Raw genomic sequence first — 14,045 nt, forward strand, 5'->3', positions numbered from 1 at the left:
AAAGGACCCAGAACCACATCTAAAGCTCTCCAGGCCTCACTTGCCTCAATTCACGTCAGAGGTCATGACAACAATCAGAAAAAGACCAGGCAAAAATGGAACCCATGGATCATACACCCATGTTACATTAGGCTTGCTTTAAGTAGAAGAATATAAATTAAAATTCATTAAAAAAAATTCACAATAATTTAAATTATCATTATGGCGGTGGACAGTGATTCCCTGCTGTTTTGTCATTTTTTTCTGACAAATGGAACAGTTTATGGTTTCAGCATTGTATCCCTGTTGTCCATGTCTCTCTACTCACATTCTGGAATTTTTGCCATTGTTGACAAGTCAAATCAACACATCAAAATGGGGCCTAGAAATACACATGATAAGTCACATGACCGTCAACCTCTGTATCTATGTTGTTGGAAAATATTTAAAATACTTAATAGGGTCTGCATTGCTAAGCTCAAGTTAAGTTTAATAATGTGTGAAATAAAATGCATTGTGTAACTTAGTGGCTTGCTCAAAACAGGCGTGTGTGTGTGTCTCTGACTTGGCTGTGGTCTGCCCGGCACCAGTGAAGATATTTCTGTACAAGTCTGAAAATAACAGCCAAAAGTAGAATAACAGGAATGTTGTGAGGGTCTGAACAGACAGCTGAATGCCAGGTGTAAGAGTTCAACTGACACTTAGCTAAAAATATGTGTTTTTTCTTTGTAATTGTACATGCCTTGTTTTTGAATAAAAACCCTGTCTTTGGGGAGGAAAAGTCAGAAGTGTTCTGGTGACTTAGTTGGAACACCTCTCCTCCAGCCGGGGCAAAAGAAACAGTGCAGACTCTGTGTTAATTAGCTCTACCAAAACAAACGAGCACGCAGGAGTTTCTAGGGAACAGCTCCAACAACTTGGTGACTCCCGACGTGATTTGGGAAAAACGAGGACTTTCGGCTAAATCAGAACTTCACCAAAAGACTCTGACACTTCTTACAAGTGCTGGATAGTGCCCCTCCTGGGGACTCCATTATTCTGCTGGGGGACTTCAACGCCCACGTGGGAAACAACACTGACACCTGGAGAGGCGTGATTGGGAGGAATGGCCTCCCCGATCAGTATAAGTGTATATATATATATATATATATATATATCAAGGTCAAAAGTTTTAGATACACGTTCCCACTTAATGGGTTTCTGTTTTTTGATGACTATTTACATTGTAGATTCTCAGCAAAGGCAGCAAAACTGCAAATGAACACACATGGAATTATATAGTAAACAAAAAGTGTGTAATAACTAGGTAATTAATGCAAAACATTTTTATACTCCAGATTCTTCAAAATAGCCGCCCTTTGCTTTGATTACTGCTTTGTTGTCTTGGTGTTCTCTCCACGAGCTTCATGAGGTGGTCATCTGAAATGGTTTTCCAAGGAGTCTTGAAAGATCTTCCCAGAGGTTCATTGAGAGATGGCTAAAGGTTAATAGTTCAGTCATCACAGCAAAGATGATGATTACTTTAAGGAATCTAAAATATAAAACATATCTAAAGTTATTTTACAATTTTTTGTTTGCTACAAAATTTCCATATGTGTTCATTTACAGTTTTGATGCGTTCAGTGAGAATCTACGAACAACGGAAATAGTCATAAAGACAAACATTAAATGAGAAAAGGGTTCTAAAACTTTTGACCGATAGTGTGTGTGTATATATATATATATAGATATATATATATATCTATATATATATATATATATATATAGATATATAAACCTAACAGTCAGAAGACAAAACTGTTAGGTTTATTGGCCACTCTAAATTGCCGTTGGGAGTTAGTGCATGGTTTTTCCTGTGTGTCACTGTAATTTGTCAAATTTGTCTCTGACAAGTAAACAGAAAGGTTTGGTAGTCTGTGAGGAGTCCTTTTTTTTGTTGCATTCTTTCGAAAGTCAAAACCAATAAATTTTTCATGTAGCAAAATATGAACCATAACTGCTCCAGTGTGCAAGTCATCTTACATCAGTGGATTAATTTTGGCAGCACTCTGCGTAGATCCTCACAACTCCACCCTGGCTATAAAAAGATATTTTGATTAAATATGCAGCAAACCTACAAAACCTCTGCCTAGGTTATCCACAATTTAGCTATAACAACAATCAAATCAGCCTGGTAAAATACAGGGCATGATCAATTCAATGTAAGGGTTTTTTTTCTGCATAAGAGGACAAGCTAAAAAAACCCCACATAAAACGGCTTAAAGATCTTTCAAAATTCACAAGTTAAACCTCACTGCCTCTGAAACATGCATAACTTCAACATTTACAAAATCTTTTTTAATTGCTCCAGACCTCCCTGTCATACCTGTACACGTCTTCTCTCATGCTATGTTATAGTTCTTGTGAAAAACTCTGTGTCTTTTTGTTTGGCCATTCTGTCTGTGATCAATTTTGCAGGAATGATGTTTTCATCTCCTTTCCTTCTACATCTCTGAGCACTGTCTGCGTTGTGAGTCTGTGTTGCATGCATTTGAAATGCTTTACTCCTGAGTTCCTGTTAGTTATAAATAAGACATCTTGATTTGTTGTAGTCTGGTCCTGCTTTTACCTGCAGAGACTAAGTGATCTCTGCAGAGTAGCGACTGATGTTTGTGGAAATAGGACAAGATAATTACTTGTGAGTGCATATTTTTATAGTTTATTTAGTTAGTGAAATACTTTCTGAATAAAAATGTTTTCGCATTGAAGACATTTTCAATGCAAAGCCCTGTTTAGATACTAATGTTGCATTTCTGTGGTTCTGGTTCATGAGTATGGAGGAGTTTAATGCGAAAGCGTTGCTCCAAGCAGCGTGATGAAAACAGAAGTACTCAGGGACAACACAAGCTATTTCAAATAGCACTCCCCCTAAATAATGTAGCAGTCTGGAGGAAAAGGGTGTGGTGGGAGGTAGGGAGGAGAAAAAGAAGTGTTGGAGAGATAAACAATACGAGTTCGAAGAGTATGTGAGAGAAGAAAATGACTAACAAAAAGTAACAATTATAACTATAAATATTTATATAATATTAAAATGTCTAAAGCAGAAGGCCTTTTTAATTTGAGAAGAATATTGGTAAGGAGTTCATTTGTGAGTGAAATATGAGAAAAGCAATATTTTCTCTGACATCACTGGTAAGAAATTTTGACTTTACACCCAACAACTCTCTCAGGTTGATGGCTGCTTAAAAGGCTGAAAATCTCATTAGGATGATTCACAAATGGAACATCTGCAACATGATAACTGGAGAAGAGTGCAGCTCAAACACAATAGGAGAGAGAACCAGAAAACCAGAGATGATGTATCATCTCTGGTTGATGGATCATAAATCTATAAATATGTATTTAAACATTCTGCCTTCTATATATCTGCCAGTCTTTGTGAAATCTCTGTCCTTGGCCACTCAAACCATCCCACTACTACACTAACTTTTTTTGCAATGAAGAATCTGTTAAGGATGCAATGACATACATATGTTTCCAGTTTGGGGCTGTACTTGGTTATGTGGTCACAGATAAATATTATAGGAGATATTAACCAAATGCCAAATGCTAGGATACAGGTGTTCCTTTTGAACCTTTACCACTTCCTAGGGTGGAAGTGGTGGGTCATGTTAAAGATGATGTCCTGGTATGTCTCCCATGGGATTATGTATTTCTTTCTGTATTACCACAATTTATAAAGGTGCAAATTGACCTACAGTTGCATAATATGTAAAAATTGTCTAGAATAATGAAACATCTTTTTATTAATTTGGAATTTGAACTCTGCTCTGTTCTCTCAAACCCCCAGTCGGTCGTGGCAGATGGCCGCTCACACTGAGCCTAGTTCTGGTTCTGCTGGAGGTTTCTTCCTGTTAAAAGGGAGTTTTTCCTCTCCACTGTCGCTACATGCATGCTCAGTATGAGGGATTGCTGCAAAGTCAACGCCAGTGACTGTCCACTGTCTCTACATGCTCATCCGGGAGGAGTGAATGCTGCAAGTCACTGACTGGATGTAATCTCCTGGGTTTCCTTAGATAGAAAAACTTTTTATCCAATTTGAATAATAAACTGAATCTGACTGAACTGTTCAATGATTAGGATTAATTGGAATGTATGAACCTGACTTTTGTGAAGTGCCTTAAGACAACATGTGTTGTGAATTGGCTCTATATAAATAAACTGAATTTAATTGAATTTACTTCATACATAAAAAGACACAAAACACAACTGAAAACATTTACCAATGTGGAAATACCGATCAAATATTAAACACTCCCAACACCTTTGGCCTCATGTACAAAGACATTTAAACAACCCAATAAATGTGAAAGTGAATCTAGATGAGGAAATACCAGACTCTTCCCTTGACACACCCCATTTACATATGCTAATAAGGCCTGCATGTGTGATTCAAAAATCAAGTTTACATGTGGAAAGAAAAATAACTTGACTGAGAGATCCTCCAAAATCAGGCATATGAAAACACTAAAAAAACAATTACATTATAACGACTAAGAAAATTTTTATTTGCAAAGTCAGACATCTACTAATTTTATACAGTGCTTATATGGATCACACACATTATTATAATAAATTAATAGAGAAGTGCACAGAGGAAGGAGTGAGGCTGGCGCATTTTAAACTTTAATTTTGTTGCTTTACATAACTAAAGTAAACACAGACACAGTTAGGGACTCGAGTAGCAAATCAATAAACAATAAATGCAAATCAGTAGCTCTTCTTTCTACGTTTTCCTTCAGCAGGATTTTTCTTATAATAATTAGCTGCTGCAGTGAGCTGTTTTGATTTTGTCTGTGTCTGTGCCAAATGAGCGAGGTTGTTCAACTGTAGCTGCAGTCTGATTGTATATTAGTATTATAACTTCTCCTAACAATTACATCTGTAGCATAGGTCTAAAGTGGCTTTTTAGGCCCAAAATGACATCATGTGTAGCTGTAAGAATACCACTCAAACTAGTTAGATGGACTTTGAGTGACATGGCAGCTACATAAATATAATTCAGCTAAATCCTTATGAATGAAACACAGAGTCATTATTTTTAATAACGGTGAGTTTATTGCTTTGAGTTGTTTCTTTGTTTAGTCCTGTGTTCTGTTCCCAGTATATCCTACTTAGTTTAGTATTCATCTTTTTACTTGGTTTAGTGTTTCCTTGCATTATAGTTTAGCTACCCTGTGTTAGTGTCCTTCTCAGACTACCTACTTACCTTCTACCTTAGCTGTTCCATATTGTCTCATAATGTTTTTACAAATGGCAAATGCTCAAATACAAAACAAGTAAATAAGCACATGTTTTTTTTTAATAACTTTTATTTAAGTTGACCACTTAAATTGTTCATACACAGGTGGAATACATGTTCGGTATGTGTAACAATACACTTTAGTCTTTGCCAAAAAAAAAGAAAAAAAAATCCCCAAAATGCTTCATATTTTGAGCAAGCTGTGGCCCACTTTCAAAAGCATCTAAGTACTGAGATCATCCCTTTTTTCATTGACAGTGCATGCTTGCTTTCTATTATCTTTCGCTAACGCAGCAAGTGATGCAAATTTGTATGTAGATTTATTCATGACCGTTCACAGTGCAGAGGTGCTTTTGGGATGCCAGGCTTTGTTAACAGCAGATGTCTTTTCAGTCACTGAACAAAAATACTTCCTTATCTGTCTGTAATCCCGACAAGCATAAATGCCATTTGAACACAAATCCATTCTGTGCCAGTGCAAATGATTAAAATTTAAAACAGAATAAATCAGGAACACAACAGCAACTGAATGTACAATTCATCACCCCTTGAAAAAGCCATTTACACTCATATGATGAGGAACAAAAAAACTGCTAAGTCTAAGGATATCTTACAACTGCAAGTTTTAGTGCAATTCCACTTACTTTACACCACAGGTCACTTTTTCTTTCATTTACTCCAAATCATTCACAGAGAAGGAGGCTCAAACACATTTTTTTTACCGTGCAAGTCCCATTTGAAATGTTTTAGTGAGCTCAATAAAATATTTAGAAAGAAAAAGCAAAATCTCATTTCAGGTTTGGTCTCGGTAAGCTGCTACTTTTGGGTTCATTGAGCTTTTCACTTCCCTCAAAACAAGTTTCTGCTGTAATTGTGCCAACATGTTGTACAGGCATTTAAGTCTCATTGACAAAGATTCTTTGTGCAACAGCGGAAACTCGAAGGAAAACAGCAATGCAACGCTAAAAGCTAATGCTTATTTGTGCCTTCTTAGAATCCATGGTTGCAGAGAGTTTTTTAAGTCGTGTTCAGGGCACAACCGGCTGATTCTGCATGACTTGTTTTGGACGAAAAGGTTATGGGACTGCCACTTCCACTGCAAAATGCCGCAGTAGCCTGTGGCCAAGCCACAGGCTGCAGGGTGCTACTGGGTGCAGGCTTGTAGCTCATCTCACTTCACCATCATGTAACGAATGTTTAAAGCTTCTGTCCAGTTCAGCATGAATAGCAGTGCTTTTAGACTCACAGGCTAATTTTTTCCTTCAGCAGTGCATCTCACTGTGGTCTGCCCAAGTCCACAACTCACATCTACATGTTCATTACCTACATTCCAATGGTCATCTGTGCATTGCAGTATTCTCACAGTTCTGTACAATATTGCACAATTCAACCTATCTGCGGCTACTTTCTCCTAATCACATTATCACAAATATTTGTTGCCTGCAACCAATGCTCAGCATGAACTTTTACACAAAAAAGGGAAAAACTGTAGTAAATGTTCTCAATCTTATTATGTACAGTTTTTGAAGCTGGTATGCAAGTTTCTATTACAGATTAAATTTCAAGAAACAATCCCATTATACATGTAGCAATAGAAACTCCAACAACATTTTTTTTAAATTATGTAATATATGATCTCTCAGTTTAAAAACACTTGGATCTGGTTTTGTTCCATGTGTGCTCTCATAAACATCTCAACTAATTTTGTATCCATATACAGGTCTAGCGACTCTCAAGGAGCTCTACAAAGTGCCTGAATTTTACAAACAGAAAATTAAAGGCCTAATATCAATGTTCCAACCCATCTGAAGATGTTGATTGTGCTAAAAGCAGAACTGACTATGCTTTTGTCAAATAATAAGCCTTTTTTTTCATTGTTTCACAAGTAAAAACAGAAAAATATAACTATATGGGTACACGTTAGATCAGTGCAAGGACATATTAAATACGTAGGTTAAACTCCCAGTGTGATACACATTAGTCCATCCATGCATCCATGGTCTGCTACTTATACGAGATTGGTTTCTGGTTCGAGTGACGGTAGGGTGGAGTGGGAGATGGACATTCATATTTGGGATTCGTCTGCAGTAAAATGGGAGTTGCTTCAGTCTGTTGTGATGAAGAGCCGAGACAAAAAGTAAAGCTCTTGATTTACTGTTCTGTCTACGTTCCGACCCTCACCTATATGCCTTAAGATATAGATCATTACAGAAAGAATGAGATCCTGGATACAAACAGTTGAAATGAATTTCCTTCGTAGGGTGGCCGGACTCAGCCTTAAAAATAGGGTGAAGAGCTCTGTCATCTAGGGGGAGGTCAAAGTAGAGCCGCTGCTTCTCTGCATCGAAAGGAGTCATTTTACGTAGTTCAGACATCTGCTGAGCATTCCTATTGAGCACCACTTTCTAGAGGTTTTCTGGGCAAATGCCACTAGGAGGAGAGGTCGGGGGAGACCCAGAGCTCACTGAAGGGACTATGTATTCCATCCGGCTTGGGATCCCCCAGAATAAGTGGGTGTCGCCAGGGGAGATGGATATCTGGGTGTCTCTCCTGGACCTGTTTCTCCTGAAGCCCAATCTTGAATGGGTTACAGTGGGCTTTACATTTACATTTTTGCTTTAAGTATCAAAAGTCTTATACACTTATTGTAGCACTGGAGTGAATCACTGCAGGGATTTTGGAGGAAGAGTTGAGGGGCCTCTACACAGTCTCAGAAAATGCGTTTGTGAAATATGCTACATTAACCTCAATGATTACCTTTCTTATGTTAAATAATAGAAAACATTTTTACATTTCTGCAATAGATTATTTATAGGAGAAAAAATTACATCTACAGGCTACAACTCACACAAAGACTAAAGTGCAGAAGCCAAGAATGTGCAGTCTGCATCCATCTGGCTTTAAATGAGAATTGAATTATGTCGCAACAACATTATTTTGTTTCCTTAACTGCAAATGTGGACATCAAAACCATGGCAGCCAGCTAACCAGGGAGTAGTTAAAAAAATCCACTGTCCCCTTTCTTTCAGATGACCTTCTGTGCACAGAACAGAAATAAAGCAGCATGTAGGAAACAGCCTGGCAGGGCTTTGAGTTCAAACTCTTCAGGAGTAGAACAGAGTAGAAAACAGCAGCTTCTGTGGCCTGAGGAGAGAAACAAGAAGAGATGTCTGAGTGTAGCTTTAGGCATTTACCTCTGGAAGGATTTACCTCAGGCTGAGAAGAGTTAACCTCTGGCTGAAGCTAAACAAGTGACATATAGGTTCTGATTCCTAAAAACACAATAATTTCCTAATAAAGACAAAGCAAATATTGTTAAAGACAAGATTAATTACATTTTGATTATATTTTTCTATTACTGTCCCAATAAATTCTGGCAGATCTCAGTAATAGCAGATTTTACTTCTAGCTATATGAGGGTAGACAATGCTGTTACCCAACGCTCAATCATGGGACCACTTACATTTATTTTATTTATTAACACTCTTTACATCAGCATTGCTAATATCCACTTTTATGCAGATGACATAGTGAATTCCAGCAATGTGTGTTTATTTACAGTATCCTGGCTCTCTATTGCAACGTATTTTTAAACCTGTCCAGCTCACCCATTGTTATCTGAAGGCCACTGAAAGAACACTCATGTTTCATAATTGATAAATGAAGTTCTGCAGTGTTGAAAACTTCTTAGTAAGTATGGAAGTAAAATAGCCTCATTAGAATCAGACATTTTTTAGACACTGAATTTATAACACTGAATTTTTATCCTGCGCAATTATGCATGTGAATTTTTTTTTATGCACTTAAAATTTGCCAGCAAAAATTCCCCTGCAAGAATTCGCCTGAAAAAATTCACCTGTTCCATCTCAAACAGTACATAATTGTACTGGATAAAAATTCAGTGTTATAAATTCAATGTCTAAAAAATGTCTGATTCTAATGAGACTATTTTACTTCCATAAGTAAGCACCTCAGAAATATCTCAGGAAGTAATTTAAACACTTTTCCAGGATAGCCCTTCATCCATCTTTCCATCAACTCTGTCCAGCTTCCCTGACTCCCTTGGTTCCTTTTGTCCAGACCACCTTTTTCCCCATGTTTTCTCTGTCCCCTGGTTGCCCTGTGTTAAGTTACAAATTTGTATTGCCGCCTTCTAACAATGGCTTTCTTCTTGCCACTCTTCCATAAAGATCCGATGTATTCATTTAGCTTCATGGAATAGCTCTCCCATTGGCAGATTCTCCCATCTGAGCTGTGGATCTCTGCATTTCATCCTGAAATTCTAGGGCCTCTGGCTGCTTATTTAATCGGTGCTCTACTTGCCTGGCCTGTCAGTTTAGGTGGACATCCTTGTCTTGGTAGGTCTGCAGTTGGTCTATCCTCTTTCCATGTTCAGATTATGTCTGAACAGAGCTCTATGATAGGGCTGCACGGTGGTGCAGTTGGTAGCACTGTTGCCTTGCAGCAAGAAGGTCCTGGGTTCAATTCCTAGCCTGGGGTCTTTCTGCATGGAGTTTGCATGTTCTCCCCATGCATGCGTGGGTTCTCACCAGGTACTCTGGCTTCCTCCCACAGTCCAAAGACATGCCTGTTAGGTTAATTGGTAACTCTAAATTGCCCTTAGGTGTATGAATGAGTGTGGTTGTATGTGTGTTGCCCTGCGATGAACTGGCGACCTGTCCAGGGTGTACCCCACCTCTCGCCCATAGACTGCTGGAGATAGGCACCAGCTTCCCCGTGATCCACTATGGAATAAGCGGTAGAAAATGACTGACTGACAGAGCTCTATGATATATGCAAACCTTGGGATATTTTTTTAGAACCTAACCTTGCTTTAAACTTCCCCACAACTTTCTTCCTGAGCTGTCTGCTGTGTTTTCTGGTTTTCAGGATGCCGTTTGTTCTCTAATGTTCCGAACAAACCTAGGGCCAGAAACAGAACGGCTGGATTTACACTGAGATTAAATTAAACACAGGTGAATATAATAATTAGATGACTTTTACAGGCTGCACTGGATTTTATTTAGGGGTAACAGAGCAGAGGGGACTAAATACAAATGCATGAGCTATTGTTCGGGTGTTTATTTGCAAAAAAAGTTTTGAAAACAACGTATCTACTGTTTTCTCTTGATCTTTCATAGAAAATCTAGTTAAACACATTCATCTTTGTGGTTGTAATGTGACATGTGAAACATTTTAAGGGGTAAGATTATTTTTGCGATTGTTACAGGCTTTAATTATTAGGTCGTAAACAGTTACCTTTCAATTAAAATGTGGCAGGTGGTGGTTCAGAATCACTGATCCTCACAGCTAGCCGCATGAAAAGCCTCTGCTTCCTGATTCTGAAACATGTACTGTGGAAAAACATATTTTAGCATGTGCATATAGCCAAAGGCCTTCTACACAAAAATACAGGCATCACAAGTTATCATTTAAAATCTGACATTGAAACTATTATACATATATATATATATATACAGGTCCTTCTCAAAATATTAGCATATTGTGATAAAGTTCATTATTTTCTATAATGTAATGATGAAAATTTAACATTCATATATTTTAGATTCATTGCACACTAACTGAAATATTTCAGGTCTTTTATTGTCTTAATACGGATGATTTTGGCATACAGCTCATGAAAACCCAAAATTCCTATCTCACAAAATTAGCATATTTCATCCGACCAATAAAAGAAAAGTGTTTTTAATACAAAAAACGTCAACCTTCAAATAATCATGTACAGTTATGCACTCAATACTTGGTCGGGAATCGTTTTGCAGAAATGACTGCTTCAATGCAGCGTGGCATGGAGGCAATCAGCCTGTGGCACTGCTGAGGTCTTATGGAGGCCCAGGATGCTTCGATAGCGGCCTTTAGCTCATCCAGAGTGTTGGGTCTTGAGTCTCTCAACGTTCTCTTCACAATATCCCACAGATTCTCTATGGGGTTCAGGTCAGGAGAGTTGGCAGGCCAATTGAGCACAGTGATACCATGGTCAGTAAACCATTTACCAGTGGTTTTGGCACTGTGAGCAGGTGCCAGGTCGTGCTGAAAAATGAAATCTTCATCTCCATAAATCTTTTCAGCAGATGGAAGCATGAAGTGCTCCAAAATCTCCTGATAGCTAGCTGCATTGACCCTGCCCTTGATAAAACACAGTGGACCAACACCAGCAGCTGACACGGCACCCCAGACCATCACTGACTGTGGGTACTTGACACTGGACTTCTGGCATTTTGGCATTTCCTTCTCCCCAGTCTTCCTCCAGACTCTGGCACCTTGATTTCCGAATGACATGCAGAATTTGCTTTAATCCGAAAAAAGTACTTTGGACCACTGAGCAACAGTCCAGTGCTGCTTTTCTGTAGCCCAGGTCAGGCGCTTCTGCCGCTGTTTCTGGTTCAAAAGTGGCTTGACCAGGGAAATGCGGCACCTGTAGCCCATTTCCTGCACACGTCTGTGCACGATGGCTCTGGATGTTTCTACTCCAAACTCAGTCCACTGCTTCCGCAGGTCCCCCAAGGTCTGGAATCGGCCCTTCTCCACAATCTTCCTCAGGGTCCGGTCACCTCTTCTCGTTGTGCAGCGTTTTCTGCCACACTTTTTCCTTCCCACAGACTTCCCACTGAGGTGCCTTGATACAGCACTCTGGGAACAGCCTATTCGTTCAGAAATATCTTTCTGTGTCTTACCCTCTTGCTTGAGGGTGTCAATAGTGGCCTTCTGGACAGCAGTCAGGTTGGCAGTCTTACCCATGATTGGGGTTTCGAGTGATGAACCAGGCTGGGAGTTTTAAAGGCCTCAGGAATCTTTTGCAGGTGTTTAGAGTTAACTCGTTGATTCAGATGATTAGGTTCATAGTTCGTTTAGAGACCCTTTTAATGATATGCTAATTTTGTGAGATAGGAATTTTGGGTTTTCATGAGCTGTATGCCAAAATCATCCGTATTAAGACAATGAAAGACCTGAAATATTTCAGTTAGTGTGCAATGAATCTAAAATATATGAATGTTAAATTTTCATCATGACATTATGGAAAATAATGAACTTTATCACAATATGCTAATATTTTGAGAAGGACCTGTAGTGTGACACAATCGTGAAATGAAATTTATTGGATGTGTCAAACTTGTTTAACAAATAAAAAACTGAAAAGTGGGGAGTTCAATATTATTCGGCCCCCTTGCGTTAATACTTTGTAGCTCCACCCTTTGCTGTAATTACAGCTGCAAGTCACTTGGGGTTTGTCTCTATCAGTTTTGCACATCAAGAGACTGAAATTCTTGCCCATTCTTCCTTGCAAAACAGCTCAACCTCAGTGAGGTTGGATGGAGAGCATTCATGAACAGCAGTCTTCAGCTCTTTCCACAGATTCTCGATTTGATTCAGGTCTGGACTTTGACTTGGCCATTCCAACACCTGGATACGTTTATTTGTGAACCATTCCATTGTAGATTTGGCTTTATGTTTTGGATCATTGTCTTGTTGGAAGATAAATCTCCGTCCCAGTCTCAGGTCTCTTGCAGACTCCAACAGGTTTTCTTCCAGAATGGTCCTGTATTTGGCCCCATCCATCTTCCCATCAATTTTGACCATCTTCTCTGTCCCTGCTGACGAAAAGCAGGCCCAAACCATGATGCTGCCACCACCATGTTTGACAGTGGGGATGGTGTGTTCACGGTGATGAGCTGTGTTGCTTTTATGCCAAACATATTGTTTTGCATTGTGACCAAACAGTTCGATTTTGGTTTCATCTGACCAGAGCACCTTCTTCCACATGTTTGGTGTGTCTCCCAGGTGGCTTGTGGCAAACTTTAAACGAGACTTTTTATGGATATCTTTGAGAAATGGCTTTCTTCTTGCCACTCTTCCATAAAGGCCAGATTTTTGCAGTGTACGTCTGATTGTTGTCCTATGGACAGACTCTCCCACCTCAGCTGTAGATCTCTGCAGTTCATCCAGAGTGATCATGGGCCTCTTGGCTGCACCTCTGATCAGTCTTCTCCTTGTTCGTGATGAAAGTTTAGAGGGACGGCCGGGTCTTGATAGATTTGCAGTGGTCTGATACTCCTTCCATTTCAATATGATTGCTTGCACAGTGCTCCTTGGGATGTTTAAAGCTTGGGAAATCTTTTTGTATCCAAATCCGGCTTTAAACTTCTCCACAACAGTATCTCGGACCTGCCTGGTGTGTTCCTTGGTCTTCATGATGCTCTCTGCGCTTTGAACAGAGCCCTGAGACTATCACAGAGCAGGTGCATTTATACGGAGACTTGATTACACACAGGTGGAGTCTATTTATCATCATCAGTCTGGCAAGAGGCTGACCAGTTCAAGGGGGCCGAGTACTTTCGCAAGGCACTGTACACATATATATATATATATATATATATATATATATATATATATATATATATATATATATATATATATATATATATACATACAAGGGTTGGACAATTAAACTGAAACACCTGTCATTTTAGTGTGGGAGGTTTCATGGCTAAATTGGACCAGCCTGATAGCCAGTCTTCATTGATTGCACATTGCACCAGTAAGAGCAGAGTGTGAAGGTTTAATTACCAGGGTAAGAGCACAGGAGTTCCACAGGGTCAATATACACGGCCGGGCTGCTATAGCCAAACCTTTGGTCACTCATGCCAATGCCAAACGTCGGTTTCAATGGTGCAAGGAGCGTAAATATTGGGCTGTGGACAATGTGAACATGTATTGTTCTCTGATGAGTCCACCTTTACTGTTTTCCCCACATCCAGGAGAGTTA

General features: G+C 39.1%; 1 protein-coding gene across 1 annotated transcript in view; it reads right to left on the reverse strand.

Moving 5' to 3' along the window:
- Window positions 1-5,312: 5,312 nt before the first annotated feature.
- Window positions 5,313-14,045, reverse strand: part of hsf4 (heat shock transcription factor 4) — a 33,044-nt gene continuing 24,311 nt past the window's right edge. The window contains exons 12-13 of the mRNA XM_047384143.1: window positions 10,520-10,614; window positions 5,313-8,404 (exon numbers count right to left, since the gene is read on the reverse strand). Of these exons, the coding sequence (XP_047240099.1) occupies window positions 10,555-10,614 (60 nt within the window). The 3' untranslated portion in view covers window positions 5,313-8,404; window positions 10,520-10,554. The remainder of the gene's footprint in view (window positions 8,405-10,519; window positions 10,615-14,045) is intronic.

This window comes from Girardinichthys multiradiatus, chromosome 2, assembly GCF_021462225.1.
Source record: "Girardinichthys multiradiatus isolate DD_20200921_A chromosome 2, DD_fGirMul_XY1, whole genome shotgun sequence".
Taxonomy (NCBI): domain Eukaryota; kingdom Metazoa; phylum Chordata; class Actinopteri; order Cyprinodontiformes; family Goodeidae; genus Girardinichthys; species Girardinichthys multiradiatus.